The sequence below is a fragment of the Pygocentrus nattereri genome, chromosome 24, assembly GCF_015220715.1.
Source record: "Pygocentrus nattereri isolate fPygNat1 chromosome 24, fPygNat1.pri, whole genome shotgun sequence".
NCBI classification, from domain to species: Eukaryota; Metazoa; Chordata; class Actinopteri; order Characiformes; family Serrasalmidae; genus Pygocentrus; species Pygocentrus nattereri.
The window spans coordinates 11,952,947-11,967,236 of NC_051234.1; the positions used below are offsets into that span (position 1 = coordinate 11,952,947).

General features: G+C 41.1%; 1 protein-coding gene across 1 annotated transcript in view; it reads left to right on the forward strand.

Moving 5' to 3' along the window:
* Positions 1-14,290, forward strand: part of znrf2b (zinc and ring finger 2b) — a 39,209-nt gene that overhangs the window by 16,331 nt on the left and 8,588 nt on the right. The window contains exons 2-4 of the mRNA XM_017703914.2: positions 5,239-5,334; positions 7,646-7,751; positions 8,780-8,854. Coding sequence (XP_017559403.1) covers positions 5,239-5,334; positions 7,646-7,751; positions 8,780-8,837 — 260 coding nt within the window. The 3' untranslated portion in view covers positions 8,838-8,854. The remainder of the gene's footprint in view (positions 1-5,238; positions 5,335-7,645; positions 7,752-8,779; positions 8,855-14,290) is intronic.

Consider the following 14,290-nt stretch of genomic DNA (forward strand, 5'->3'; position numbering starts at 1 on the left):
AACAGAGAGCTGAATGTGGTTTGAGCAGGTTGACAATGTGAAATTGGAATTTCCACATTACAATTAAAATATAAAAAATAAATGTAGTACTAGTAAAACTTTTTCCTGCTAAAATTAACTGTGAAAATCTAAATGATTACAATTAATACTAAAGCGTTAAATGCTAAAATATAACTGCTAATAACAAGGCTTTAGCACGCCAAAACGCAAACCTATTCACTCAAAAAATATGGTTCTTCAGGGGTTCTTTAGCAAAAAAAATGGTTCTATATAGAACTATGAACTATCCTATATCCGATCTGCTCTTGGTTGGTTAGTGTAGTGGTTAACACCTCTGCCTTCTACGCTGTAGACTGGGGTTCAATCCCCCACCAGGGCAAGCACCCTACACTATACCAATAAGGGTCCTTGGGCAAGACTCCTAACACCACCTTAGCCTACCTATGTATAATGATCAAATTGTAAGTCGCTCTGGATAAGAGTGTCAGCCAAATGCCGTAAATGTAAAAAGCTAAAACCGCTCACCACTCAGGAAAATAAAAACCTGCACAAGCACGGCGATCTTCACACTTACTAAATCTCCTCCGGTTTCTGTAGGAAGCGTCGTGTGAGAACAGTTTTCTGTACGTACCAGATACTGTATTATTTTGTATTCTGTACCAGATTAAAGTATTAAAGATCTCTGCAGTTCTTGCTGGACCAGCACTGATGGCCGGTTTAGTGTTCTGTAACATTGTCAGCAGGAGACAAGACTGTTGCAACACAAGATGTTCAAACACAGATGTTCAGAAAAAATAAACGTTATAAACAAATCTCGTGGTTGGGTTCGTCCAGGCTGCAGATGATTTTGGCCCGATGGCCTGTGTACTTACATATGGAGCTGTTTGATAACTGCAGTTTCCTTCCAGAGAGTTTTTATAGATGTTTAACAGGTTAAAGTCCTTTAAACAGAGGCATCTTGGCTTGTCAATTAAGAGGAAACATGGCTGTGTTACTGACACTGGCAGAGCTGGAATGTTCTGGAAATCATGGCTGGAATATAAACATCAGAATAATAAAGTTAACCCTTAATGTATGTTTGACTTTTCCCCAAAACAGAATGGATTTACAGATTTTCATCAGGTCTGCAGTTCATGATTATTTTTGCAATTGATTAGGGCTGATTATTGATTATTATTCAGCTTAGACTCATATTCACAAATCTAGAACCTTCAGACCTAGAGTTATGCTGTTTTCCTCCTGAAACTGGTTATGTACTGTATTACAGTCTGTCAGATTGACTGTGTGGGTCATATGAACATTATAGAGGCTTTTTTAAATGAGACAGTAGTAGCCACATTGCACCTTACACTTCCTGTAGTGTATTACAGTCTGTCAGAGTGACTGTGTGGATCATATGAACATTACAGAGCTTTTTAAATGAAACAGTAGAAGCCATATTGGCCCCTAACCTTTCTGTACTGCATTACTGTCTGACAGAATGACTGTGTGGGTCATATGAACATTATAGAGCTTTTTAAATGAAACAGTAGAAGCCATATCGCCCCCTACACTTCCTGTAGTGTATTACAGTCTGTCAGAGTGATCCACACATACTGTGAGGATCATATGACTATGATTGAGCATTTTTATTATAATGCCCATTACTTCATTTTGAACTATCAGAAAGAAAATTATAGCACTTCATTAAAAAGGTTTCAACTTTTAAATTTTTACCTGTTACCTGTACTGTAGCCATTAGCTGAACATTAGCTAATGTCAGCTAACCATGTTAGCTAACGTTAGCTTAACCCCTTAACATTCACAACTTTGATTACCCACTAATATGACTTAATTATAACTCTTTATTAATTTTTTAACTGTTTTTCATTTAGTTAAATAAATATCTGGAAATAAAGCCTGAGGATGTGTACAACCCCAATTCCAAAGAAGTTGGGTCAGGGGCAACAAAAGGCTGGGAAAGTTGAGGAATGCTCAAAAAACTCCTGTTTGGAACATTCCACAGGTGAAGAGGTTAATTGGAAACAGGTGAGTGTCATGATTAGGTGTAAAGGGAGCATCCCTGAAAGGCTCAGTCGTTCACAAGCAAGGATGGGGTGAGGTTCAACATTTTGTGAACAGCTGCGTGAACAAATAGTCCAACAGTTTAAGAACAACGTTTCTCAACGTGCAATTGCAAGGAATTTAGGAATTTCATCATCTACAGTCCATAATACACTCCAATAATCTGGAGAAATCTCTGCAAGTAAGCGGCAAGGCAGAAAACCAACACTGAATGTCTGTGACCTTCGATCCCTCAGGCGGCACTGCATTAAAAACCAACATCATTCTGTAACGCATATTACCACATGGGCTCAGGAACACTTCAGAAAAACACTGTCAGTGAACACAGTTCGTCGCTCCATCTACAAGTGCAAGTTAAATCTGCCATGCAAAGCGAAAGCCATATATCAACAACACCCAGAATCGCCACTGGCTTCTCTGGGCCCGAGCTCATCTGAGATGGACTGACGCAAAGTAGAAAAGTGTCCTGTGGTCTGACGAGTCCACATTTCAAATTGTTTTTGTAAATCATGGATGTCGTGTCCTCCAGGCCAAAGAGGGAAAGGACTGTCCAGATTGTTATCAGCACAAAGGTCAAACTTCAGCATCTCTGATGGTATGGGGGGAGTGTTAGTGCCCATGGCATGGGTAAATTGCACATCTGTGAAGGCATCATTAATGCTGAAAGGTACATACAGGTTTTGGAGCAACATATGCTGCCATCCAAGCAACGTCTTTTTCAGGGATGTCCCTGCTTATTTCAGCAATACAATGCAAAGCCACATTCTGCGTGTGTTATGGGTACGGGTACGTGCAGGTACTAGACTGGCCTGCCTGCAGTCCAGACCTGTCTCCCATTGAAAATGTGTGGCGCATTATGAAGCGCAAAATATGACCCCGGACTGTTGAGCAACTGAAGTTGTACATCAAGCAAGAATGGGAAAGATTTCCACCTACCAAGCTTCTATAATTACTGTTCCCAAACGCTTGAGCGTTGTTAAAAGGAAAGGTGATGTAACACAGTGGTAAACATGCCCCTGTCCCAACTTCTTTGGAACTTGTTGCAGGCATCAAATTCAAAATGAGTGAATATTTGCAAAAAACAATAAAGTTTATCCGTTTGAACATTAAATATCTTGTCTTTGTAGTGTATTCAATTGAATATAGGTTGAAAAGGATTTTAAAATCATTGTATTCTGTTTTTATTTATGTTTTACACAACATCCTATTTCATTTTAGGGAATTCCTTACATTCAAGCAAAGTCCTGCTAGGAGCTGTGAGATCGGTGTTCAAATATTATTGCCGTCACTGGACACTTAATGACTGTTAGTTCAGGGAGCTTCCCTGGACCACAGCCTGGAACGTCCCACAGCTCAGCAGAACCTCAGATACCCACAGCCTGAGTCACCAGAACTCACAGAGATGGACAGATGGTCTCTCTTTCTCTCTCTCTCTCTCTCTCTCTCTCTCTCTCTCTCTCTCTCTGTCTATATATATATTTCCCTCTCTCTGTCTCTCTATCCGTCTCACTCTGTCTCACTCTCTCTGTCTCTTTCTGTCTCTCTCTGTGTCTCTCTCTTTGTCTCTGTGTCTCTCTTTCTCTCTCTTTCTCTTTGCCTCTCTCTGTCTCTCTGTCTCTCTCTCTCTCTCTCTCTAAAGTTAATAATAATAAAAAAATTTATGAAACTAAATACAAACCAAGATTAATGTATGATAATGTAATAATTAAGAGGAGAAAGTGTTAATCATCCATTAATAATATAAAAGTATATGTAATAATAAAACAAAGCCTATTGAATATGTGTATGTAGTTTATAACAAAAAAGAGAAAAAAAGTTAATTATCAAATATATTGATATATTAAATACGAAGAAAAAAGGGACATCTATATTACAGATATACATATATAACTGTGAGGAAAGGCTGTGGTTTGGCGGTCACTCATTGTCCCAGAGCATATGGCATATCTGGCTGCAGTGGACGCTGATGGACCATCTCCTAATATAATTACTAATTTATCCTCATCTACCAACGTCCTGAAGTTGTTTATCTGTTTTTCAAATTGGTTAAAAAATTTATTTCTAATAGCCTCATATTTTGGGCAGTTTAGTAGGAAGTGCGCCTCTGTCTCTACCTCACCTGTCCTGCAGTGACCACACACTCTCTCCTCTCTCGCTAACCAGGACATTTTAAACCTGCCTCTCTCAATGGCCAGGCTGCGGTCACTGAGTCTATATGTCTATATTTGGTGAGGATCCGTCTCTCTCTCTCTCTCTCTCTCTCTCTCTCTCTCTCTCTTTCTCTATATCAGCCTGATATGGTTTTATCGGTGCTTTAGCTCAGCAGTGAGTCAAGTGACTCAGCAGTGACTCCCTCATTGCTTCCTGGAGTTTACTCTGATGCTCCAAACTCTCTGGGGAATTGTGGGAAATTGTGAATGGTTGTGGGGAATTTCACAGAATTTGAACTGTGAGTAATTAATGATAATTGTTGCAAATTGTAACTATGAATACTTACGGGGAATTGTGGAAAATTATGTGTAATTGCAAAGAATTGTGCGAAATTTTGAGGAATTGTGGGACATTTATAGGGAATTGTGAGTAACTGTCATGAATAGTTGAAATATGCAACAGATCTCATAGGGAATAGTAGGGAATTGTGACAATGTACAGTTGGTGTGTTAACATTCCAGATTACCGAGGTGCTCACACACACACACGCATACACACACACACACACACTCACTATTTCTCAGTTTATTTCTGAGCGAAACAAATTTATGCTGAAAAGAATGTGCTGGTATCTCTGTGTTCATGTCTAATAAAAATACTCCAGTGCAGCAGAATCAGGAATAAAGCTCCACATCATGAAATCTCAGATTTCTCCACCAAATGACTTCATTTGATTATTTTAGTATAACGCAGGGCTTTTGTTAAAAACACACTAAATACACAAATGTAACTGCAGCAGCTGTTAACACTGCAGTGGAATATAGACAATGAACACCAGACAGCCTGATGCCCCTGTTTGGGATTTTTATGTCTGAAAGTAGCCTGATATTTATATTTTGACAAAAAATGTTGCTGTGTTTGATTATAGTTGATTATAGAAAATCGTGATGATTGTAATTGATGCACTTGAATCCTGATCTGATGGATACATTAACTCAGCCTATCCTGTGTGTCTCTGTCCAGGTGTGAAGTGTCCAGTCTGCTCCAAGTTTATCTCCTCAGATGAGATGGAGCGCCACCTTACGGTGTGTTTAGCGAAGCCCAGAGTGACATACAATGGTAAGGCTGTGTGTGTTTGTTTTCCTGCAGGGAGTTTCTCGGCAGGGGGCCAATATTTAAAAATATCACAATATTATCTTGTTAATCATCAGCATTATTTATTACATTTTTCATATTCACTATTTATCTGGTAATGGATGTAAGTAACCGTCGGAATGGGTGTTGTGTTACCATGGAAATGGGTTTATTGTAAAATAATAGGCAGGTTAAGCAGCTGGCCTGCAGGATGTAGCTGTTAGATAATGCTAAGTTAGGTCATATACAGAGCATTTTGTGTGTAGTGTCACTGGCATCAGATCTGAATTTAACAGCTGACAAAAAATTGGAAATTAGTATAACAATAGAATTGAGTGTAGTGTAACTATGGAAATGGGTGTAGTGTAACTATGGAAATTAGTGTAGTGTACAATGGAAATGAGTGTAGTGTAGCCAAGGAAATGGGTGTAGTGTTACTGTGGAAATGAGTGTAGTGTACAATGGAAATGAGTGTAGTGTAACTTTCAAAATGGGAACAGTGTAACTATGGAAATAGGTGTAGTGTAAATGTGGAAATGGTGTAGTGTTACTATGGAAATGGGTGTAGTGTTACTATGGAAATGGGTGTAGTGTAACCAAAGAATTAGGTGTACTATAACTATGGAAATGAGTGTACTGTAACTAACGAAAAAGGTGCAGTGTAACTATGGAAATGAGTGCACATCCCCACTCACACTCCCCATCATCAGTTTGAAAGTTGGGGATTAAAGTGGATGTTGAAAAATGGGGCATGTCCCTCCGTCCCCTGTGGAAACCACACCTCTGTCTGCTACAGTGGAGGCTGCAGTTAGGCGAAGGTCAACAAACTCCACTAAACTTCACTGTGCCAGCCAGAAGTGCACAAAGCCTCAGGGTCTGGCTCGAGTCCACAGGGTCAGGGCTTTGAGGAGCAGCTCCTTTGTTTGTTTAACCCCCTTTCAGGCTTCTAACTTTGTGATTAAGGTTGTCTATCAGTAAGTTCTGAATCCAGTGCATCGCACACACAATTTCAGCTCTCAGAGGAGAGAACAAGAAGATTTTCAGCTTCTCTTAATCAACAATAAGGTGGAATTTTTATTAACCGCAGGGGAACCGTCCCTCACGCTTCCAGAGAAATCCTAAAGAGTTGGAATCTTTCCTGCAGGGCCCCTGAGTGAGCGTCTGTTTAGCAGTGATTAAACATCGCCCTCTGCTGGCCGCTGTATCCATGTTATTGGGATTAGTTTAGTCGTGTGTAACCACACCCCTATATATACACTATATATATATGTGTGTGTGTGTGTGTGTGTGTGTGTGTGTGTATATATATATATATATATATATATATATATATATATATATACATACATGAGAGAGAGAGAGCGAGAGAGAGAGTTCACAATCAGATTGCTCTGTAAAGACTCACTAAACAGCAGATTCGTGGCCTCATCAAACTCGTCAACACTGTTTCAGTATTTCAGTTTGCTGGGTCACATGTGGTCACTGAGTTCCTCTCTGATGGTGTAACACTGTAATATCGCTTCCTGCCTGGAGATCACACCAAATTAGTTCTGCTGACAGGCAGGTTAAGCAACTAGCAATTTAAGTCGTTTAAAGAGTGTTTTGTAAGTAGCATCACTGGCACCAGATCTAAACTGATTTTTAACATTTACCCATAATTCAGTAGTTGAGATTTCTATACAGTGGTGGTGATAACAACCAGGAGTCACCATCTTCCTGGCCTCCAGCGTATTTCTGCATAACTCATTGTGTGAAGTGTAATCAGAGAGGTTCAGAGTGGTTTGGTGTGAAATGGTTCAGATGTCTGTACAGTGGTGGTGATAGGAACCAGGAGTTGCCATGACTACGACACAAATATAGACAATGTATTTACTATCCAAAACCACCAGTGAACCTACATGAGTCTTAGGAGTTTATATGGAACATTGATGATGGAAAGTAGTGGAAAATCTGAAATAGTAAGTTTCAGGGACTTTTTTTGCCTCACAACTCCCTGCATGTATCCCTCCACCATGAATGGAGTTTAAGTTCTCACAACTATCATAAAACAGTGTCTCAGTCATCAGGCAGTGAATTCATAACCATTTCATGTAGTAACTTTCTGTAAGGGCGCTTCTAGAGGTGGACATCTGGTTCCTATCACCACCACTGTGAACAGTTCTGACACTGTAAGTTTCTCTAGAACAGAGCGTTTCACACCAAACCACTCTGAACCACTCTGTTTATTTGGTGGACTTCCCCTTTGAGGCACTAATATTTCTCTCAACTATAAGACACTGTATGTTTCTCTTTTCAGAGGACGTGCTGTCAAAGGAGGCTGGAGAATGTGCAATATGTCTGGAGGAGCTGCAGCAGGGCGACACCATCGCTCGCCTGCCCTGCCTCTGCATCTACCACAAAGGGTAACACAGCCCTGCGCTTTGCGGGTCACCTATCAGTGTCCATATCAGAAATCTGACATCTTCTCTGAACTTGCCTGAGCACAAATCTGAAGGAACTTTTAACATCTATTAAACCACCCTGCTAAAAAATACAATAGAGAGCTGGTTCATGCTGGTCTTCTGCTGGTTTAGCTGGTCAACATGGTCATACTGGCTGACCAGAATATCAGCATCGAATCACAACATAGAAGAAAGAAAGAAATGTCAGAAGAAAACCTTGTATCTCCATTTATGTTGTTTTTCAGTTTATGACATACTTTGAAAATACCCGTTGTCCATTAAGTTTCTTTGTAAATTTCATGTTGAATGGACCAAAGGAAATGGCTCAAAATTACTTGAAAAGATGTCTGGTTCCATTGACTTACATTCTCCTGTAAAGTTACCATTTTGGAGATACAAGCTTTTTTTCCTACAGCAACGAAATGCAGGGCACATGGCTAAAAAGTGAGATTTAATTACTTAATTCAAGTAACGTCTATTAATTAAAGTATTCTATATCCTTTGAGGCTGATATATGTCAACAAGCTCTGTTCTGATTGGCTACCCTCATACAAAAAGCAGCCCAGACTGAAACACTCCTTATAACTTCTGCATAAGTGGGCGGGGCTAAACTGGTGTAGGCTGAATATCTGAATGCATTGTTTTTTGTGAAATCAGAAAGAGTTATTTTACAACAGGCTGTTTTTTCAGCTTATTTTCCGTATATGGTCTGTAAGGGTTGAGGAGAGAACAGTACACTTTGAAATGAACATTTACATAATTTAGCAAATTATGCTTTAAAAAAGCAAGGAAATTTGGTTTTCCATGATGTGGAAGCAGCTCAGCTCTGCAGAAATTATGAATTGAAATTTGAAAAATGATCACTTTTATAAATACATGAAGTTCTACACATAAACTGTGTGCTCTGAATGGAATGCTAAGCAGAGTAAGTGGTTTGGCTGGGTGTGTGTGTAACTGTAGGTTTAACTGTGTTAACTCTCTCCACACAGGTGCATTGACGAGTGGTTTGAGGTGAACAGATGGTGCCCTGAACATCCTTCAGATTAAAATTCAGACTAACACAGGTAATGAGGTTTGTTCATAAACTAAAGAAGAATCTATCTCTGAGTCTTGGGTTCAGTCCCATTTCACCCCTCACCCCTACCACTCAGCTCTGTTTTGTAAGTTCTCGCCTAGGTATAAGGTGTCTTGATTCTTGTTGAGATAGAGGGGTAGGGTGAAGTGTTGGGGCTAACATGACCCTCCAAACAGAGGTTTTTCAGAGCCACTCCAAACAGAGTGATATGAGAAAAAAAGAAAAACAGGCAAGAAACCCACAAATATAAGAATTTTCTCTGTTAAAAATTTACGATAACCATCATATTATCTTAGTTAAATGTTGTTTCAGTGTATTATGGTCCTTTTCTTCATAACATGCATAAAAGTCACTAGTAGTGCTGATGTCTCAGTAGCTTGCTAGGCTAAATTTCCCATTCCACCTTAAATAATGCAGCAGTTACTTTCTGGCGCCTCAGGCATCAGAACTGATTCAAATTCGAACGAGAAGCTGGATAATATCTGACTTCAGCTTCATATCACTGAAGAATTAGGGGTGGGTGATAATAAATAATTGCCCCCTTCTTTGAAGGCATATGGTGCCCTAAATGTAACAGTGAGGAGCTGAACTTTACCCTCCTCTGCTGTCACTGCAGACTGGTAGCCTACAGAGCAGCGCTAGAAGCTGTTGAAGAAGTCTTCTTCTTCTTCTTCTTTCGGCTGCTCCCTTTAGGGGTCGCCACAGCGGATCATCTGCCTAAATCTTGCCCTATCCACTGCCTCCTCTACTTTCACACCAACCATCTCCATGTCATTCAACCATAAACCTTCTCTGAGGTCTACCTCTTCTCCTTCTACCCGGCAGCTCCATCTCCAACATTCTTGGACCAATATATCCACCATTACTCCTCAACACATGTCCAAACCATCTCAACCTGGCCTCTCTGGCTTTATCTCCAAACTGTTCCACCTTCACTGTCCCTCTTATCTGCTCATTTCTAATCTTGTCCATCCTTGTCACTCCCAACAAAAATCTCAGCATCTTCATCTCCGCCACCTCCAGCTCAGCCTCCTGTCTTTTAGACAGAGCCACAGTCTCCAAACCATACATCATAGAAGGATGCACTTCTGTCTTGTAATTCTTCCCTTTCACTCTTGCTGCTATCTTTCTGTTACACATCAGCCCTGACACCTGTCTCCACCCACTCCATCCTGCCTGCACCCTCTTCCTCACCTCTGTTTTGCACTGTCCATTGCTCTGGATGGTTGACCCAAGATATTTGAAGTCATCCACCTTTGAAGTCATACACCTTTGCGTCTTCACCTTTCCACATGCCTCCCTCTCATTCACACACATGTATTCCGTCTTATCTCTACTGACCTTCATTCCTCTCCTCTCCAGTGCAAACCTCCACCTCTCCAGATTCTCTTCCACCTGCTCCCTACTATCACCACAGATTACAATGTCATCTGCAAACATCATGGTCCATGGAGCCTCCTGCCTGACCTCATCTGTCAACCTGTCCATCACCATTGCAAACAAGAAGGGGCTCAAAGCTGATCCCTGATGTAACCCTACCTTCACCTTGAAACCATTTGTCACTCCATCTGCACACCTCACCACTGTCTCACTATCCTCATACATGTCCTGCACCACCCTAACATACTTTTCAGCTACACCTGACTTCCTAATACAGTACCACAGTTCCTCTCTTGGCACCCTATCATATGCCTTCTCTATATCCACAAAGACACAATGTAGCTCCTTCTGACCTTCTCTGTACTTCTCTACCAACACTCTCAATGCAAAAATTGCATCTGTGGTACTCTTTCTGGGCATGAAACCAAACTGCTGCTCACTGATCTGAACCTCTCGCCTTAGTCTTGCTTCCACAACTCTTTCCCATACCTTCATGGTGTGGCTAATCAACTTTATACCTCTGTAGTTACTGCAGCTCTGCACATCACCCTTGTTCTTAAAAATGGGGACCAATACACTGCTTCTCCACTCATCAGGCATCCTCTCACTCTCCAGAAATTTGTTAAACAACCTGGTTAAAAAGTCCACTGCCTTCTCTCCTAAACATCTCCATACCTCCACAGGTATGTCATCTGGACCAACTGCCTTTCCATTCTTCATCCTTTTTAAAGCTGCCCTCACTTCCACCTTGCTAATTCTCTGCACTTCCTAATCCACTATCTCTCCCCCTGTTGTCCTCCTCTCTGTCTTGTTTTCCTCATTCATTAGTTCTTCAAAGTATTCCTTCCATCTACTCAACACTCTCTGTTCACTCACTAGTACATTTCCCTCCCTATCCTTTATCAGCCTAACCTGCTGTACATCCTTTCCAGCTCTCTCTGTTTAGCCAAACGATACAAGTCCTTTACTCCTTCTTTACTGTCCAGCCTCTCATACAGGTCATCATAGGCCTGAGCCTTTGCCTTTGCCACCATTCTTTTTGCTATGCGACTAGCCTCACAGTACTCCTGCCTACTTCCTTCATCTCTCTGGTTATCCCACTTTTTCTTAGCTGCCTTCTTCTTCTGAATACTCTCCTGTACTTCCTCATTCCACCACCAACTTTCCTTGTCTTCTTTCCTCTGACCAGACAAAACACCCAACACATTCTTTCCAGTTTCTCTCACCACCTTAGCTGTAGTTTCCCAGTCATCAGGTAGCTCCTCACTGCCCCCAAGGGCCTGTTGCAATTTTTCCCTGAACTGCCTGCAACCATCCTCCTCCTTCAGCTTCCACCATCTAATCTTTGGCTCTGTCTTCACTCTCTTCCTCTTCTTTATTTCTAATCTCATTCTACAGACAACCACCCTATGCTGCCTTGCTACACTTTCCCCTGGTACCACTTTACAATCTCCAATCTCCTTTAGGTGGCATCTCCTGCTAAGGATATAATCCACCTGTGTGCACCTCCCTCCACTCTTGTATGTCACCTTGTGTTCTTCCCTCTTCTGAAAATACGTGTTCACCACAGCCATTTCCATTCTCTTTACAAAATCTACAACCATCTGACCTTCCACATTTCTGTCTTTCACACCATACATACCCAGCACCTCTTCATCCCCTCTGTTCCCTTCACCAACATGTCCATTGAAGTCTGCACCAATCACTAATCTCTCCTCTCTAGGGACACCATCTACCACTACATCCATCTTTCTTCAAAATTCCTCTTTCTCCTCTAACTGCTAACCAACCTGTGGTGCATATGAACTGACCACATTCAAAATCACATCATCAACCTCCAACTTCAGGCTCATGATCCTGTCTGACACTCTCTTTACATCCAGAACACTTTCCCCAAACTGTTCCTTTAGGATTATCCCTACTCCATTTCTCTTCCTCTCTACACCATGATAGAACAGTTTGAATCCACCTCCAATGTTCCTGGCCTTGCTTCCTTTCCAGCTGGTCTCCTGGACACACAGAATATCTACCTTCCTTCTCTCCATCATGTCTGCAAGCTCTCTGCCTTTACCAGTCATTGTCCCTATGTTCAGAGTCCCTACTCTAACCTCCACACTCCTGCCTTTCCTTCTCTCTTGCTGCCTTTCCTTCTCTCTCTTCCTCCTCTCCTCTTTGATGGTCTTCGACCTACAGTAGTCCAATTTCCACCGGCACCCTGCTGGTCAACAGCACCGGAGGTGGTCGTTGTTAACTCGGGCCTCGACCGATCCGGTATGGCAATCATATTTGTGATCCGCATGATAGTTTTGGCACAAGTTTTACGCCGGATGCCCTTCCTGACGCAACCCTCACCATTTATCTGGGCTTGGGACCAGCTCCAGAAGTACACAAAGTACACCCCTCATGGCTGGTTTAAGCTGTTGATGAAGTAATGCTCTTTTTATTTGAGGGTCCCATTTCAGAGGGACAATTTCAACTACTATCCTATAACTCAGTCCCAAGTGGCCAGGAGACACTCAAAAGCAAGGGGTAGGGGTAAAAGGAAGTGGGACTGGGCCTTGTTCTCACTTGAAGGCCTTTAGTCTGGTGCTAAAAAACTTCCCATGCAGAATGTTTGTCTATAACTCCTACCTTTTTTAATTCCACTTTTGTACCCACTGTATCACCACCTACACTCTTAAAAGTGTTCTTTAATAAGACAATGATGCTGTCTAGAACCATGACATTCAAGACGCCATTTGCATGGTGAATCATAACACCAAAAAGGATTCTTTAATTGGTACAAGCTTGATATCATAACAATAGCAGAACCCATTTTGGTGCTATACAGAACCATTAAAAAAGAACTATATACAGCACATTTTCCATTAATCTGAAGTCAAGTCAAGAGGCTTTTATTGTCATTCCATCTATGTACAAGTACACAGTGGACTGAAATTACGTTCCTCCAGGAACAACACAGTGAAACAAGGAACACAATGCACAAAGTGCAAACGTGCAGACATAGTGTGCAAACAAAAATTAAACTAGAAACAATAAATACGATAAACAGACATTAGACACAGTAAACAGACAGGACAGTGCAGCACTGACACAGCACTTATTCTGGACATGAGGTAGTGGAATAAGGTGCAGAGATATTAACATGCTGTAATCTGTGAGTCACGCAGTCAGATGACAGACAAAAACACAGCAGTTACTGAGGTAAAAAAAACCTGAGTAAAACAGTGTGAACACAGTGTAGCAGCAATGTTCCAGATAAAGCATCAAAAGAGTTGTATGTGTGGAGTGTGTGTGTGTGGGGGGGGGGGACAGAATGAAAAAAGGAACCTTGGCTACTTCTGCTGTAAACATACCTACCTCTTATAGCAGTGCTGCAGTATCTAGAGTAAGGATTTACAGAAAAAAACCCTGCTGATGATTAAATTTAAGAGGAACTTTAGGAAACAAAGGGACCAGTGAAGCATCATCACCAAAATCATTTTTAAAATGCCCTGTACGTGTGAATACACTTTATCTCACATTTACTTTCAGGAAGTCTAACTGTGATTGTAGGACTTCATTTGTAGTCAGTTCATTTATGAGGTCATGTGTGACTGAATGCTTTATTCAGAGAATAATTTGCATATATTTTGTATCAAAACTAAATGCTTTTTTGACTGGTTAAAAAAAGCCCACAAAGATTTGCATTAAATTAGTAAGACTTGCTTTAGGAAAATTGTTTATGTCTGCAAACATCCAGCAGGGGGCGCTCTCGATGGTTCTACTCTTCAACAAAAACACCATGCTTAGTTTCTCTTCTTTTATTATTCCCTTTTCCTGAGTAAAGCACAGATAAAACCAACCCAAACCAACACAGACTGCAGAAAATAAGGGGTGATGTGAGTCGATGGTAGAAGACTACGCTGCTCCTTCAGCACCAACCAGCTCTAATCAGATCAGATTTAAATTCCAAAACAGATTATTCACAGTAGTTTGAAAATGAATTATTTTGCCCAAAACTGAGCAAATAAAGAAAAACTGAATACTAGGAAGCAAACGTTAG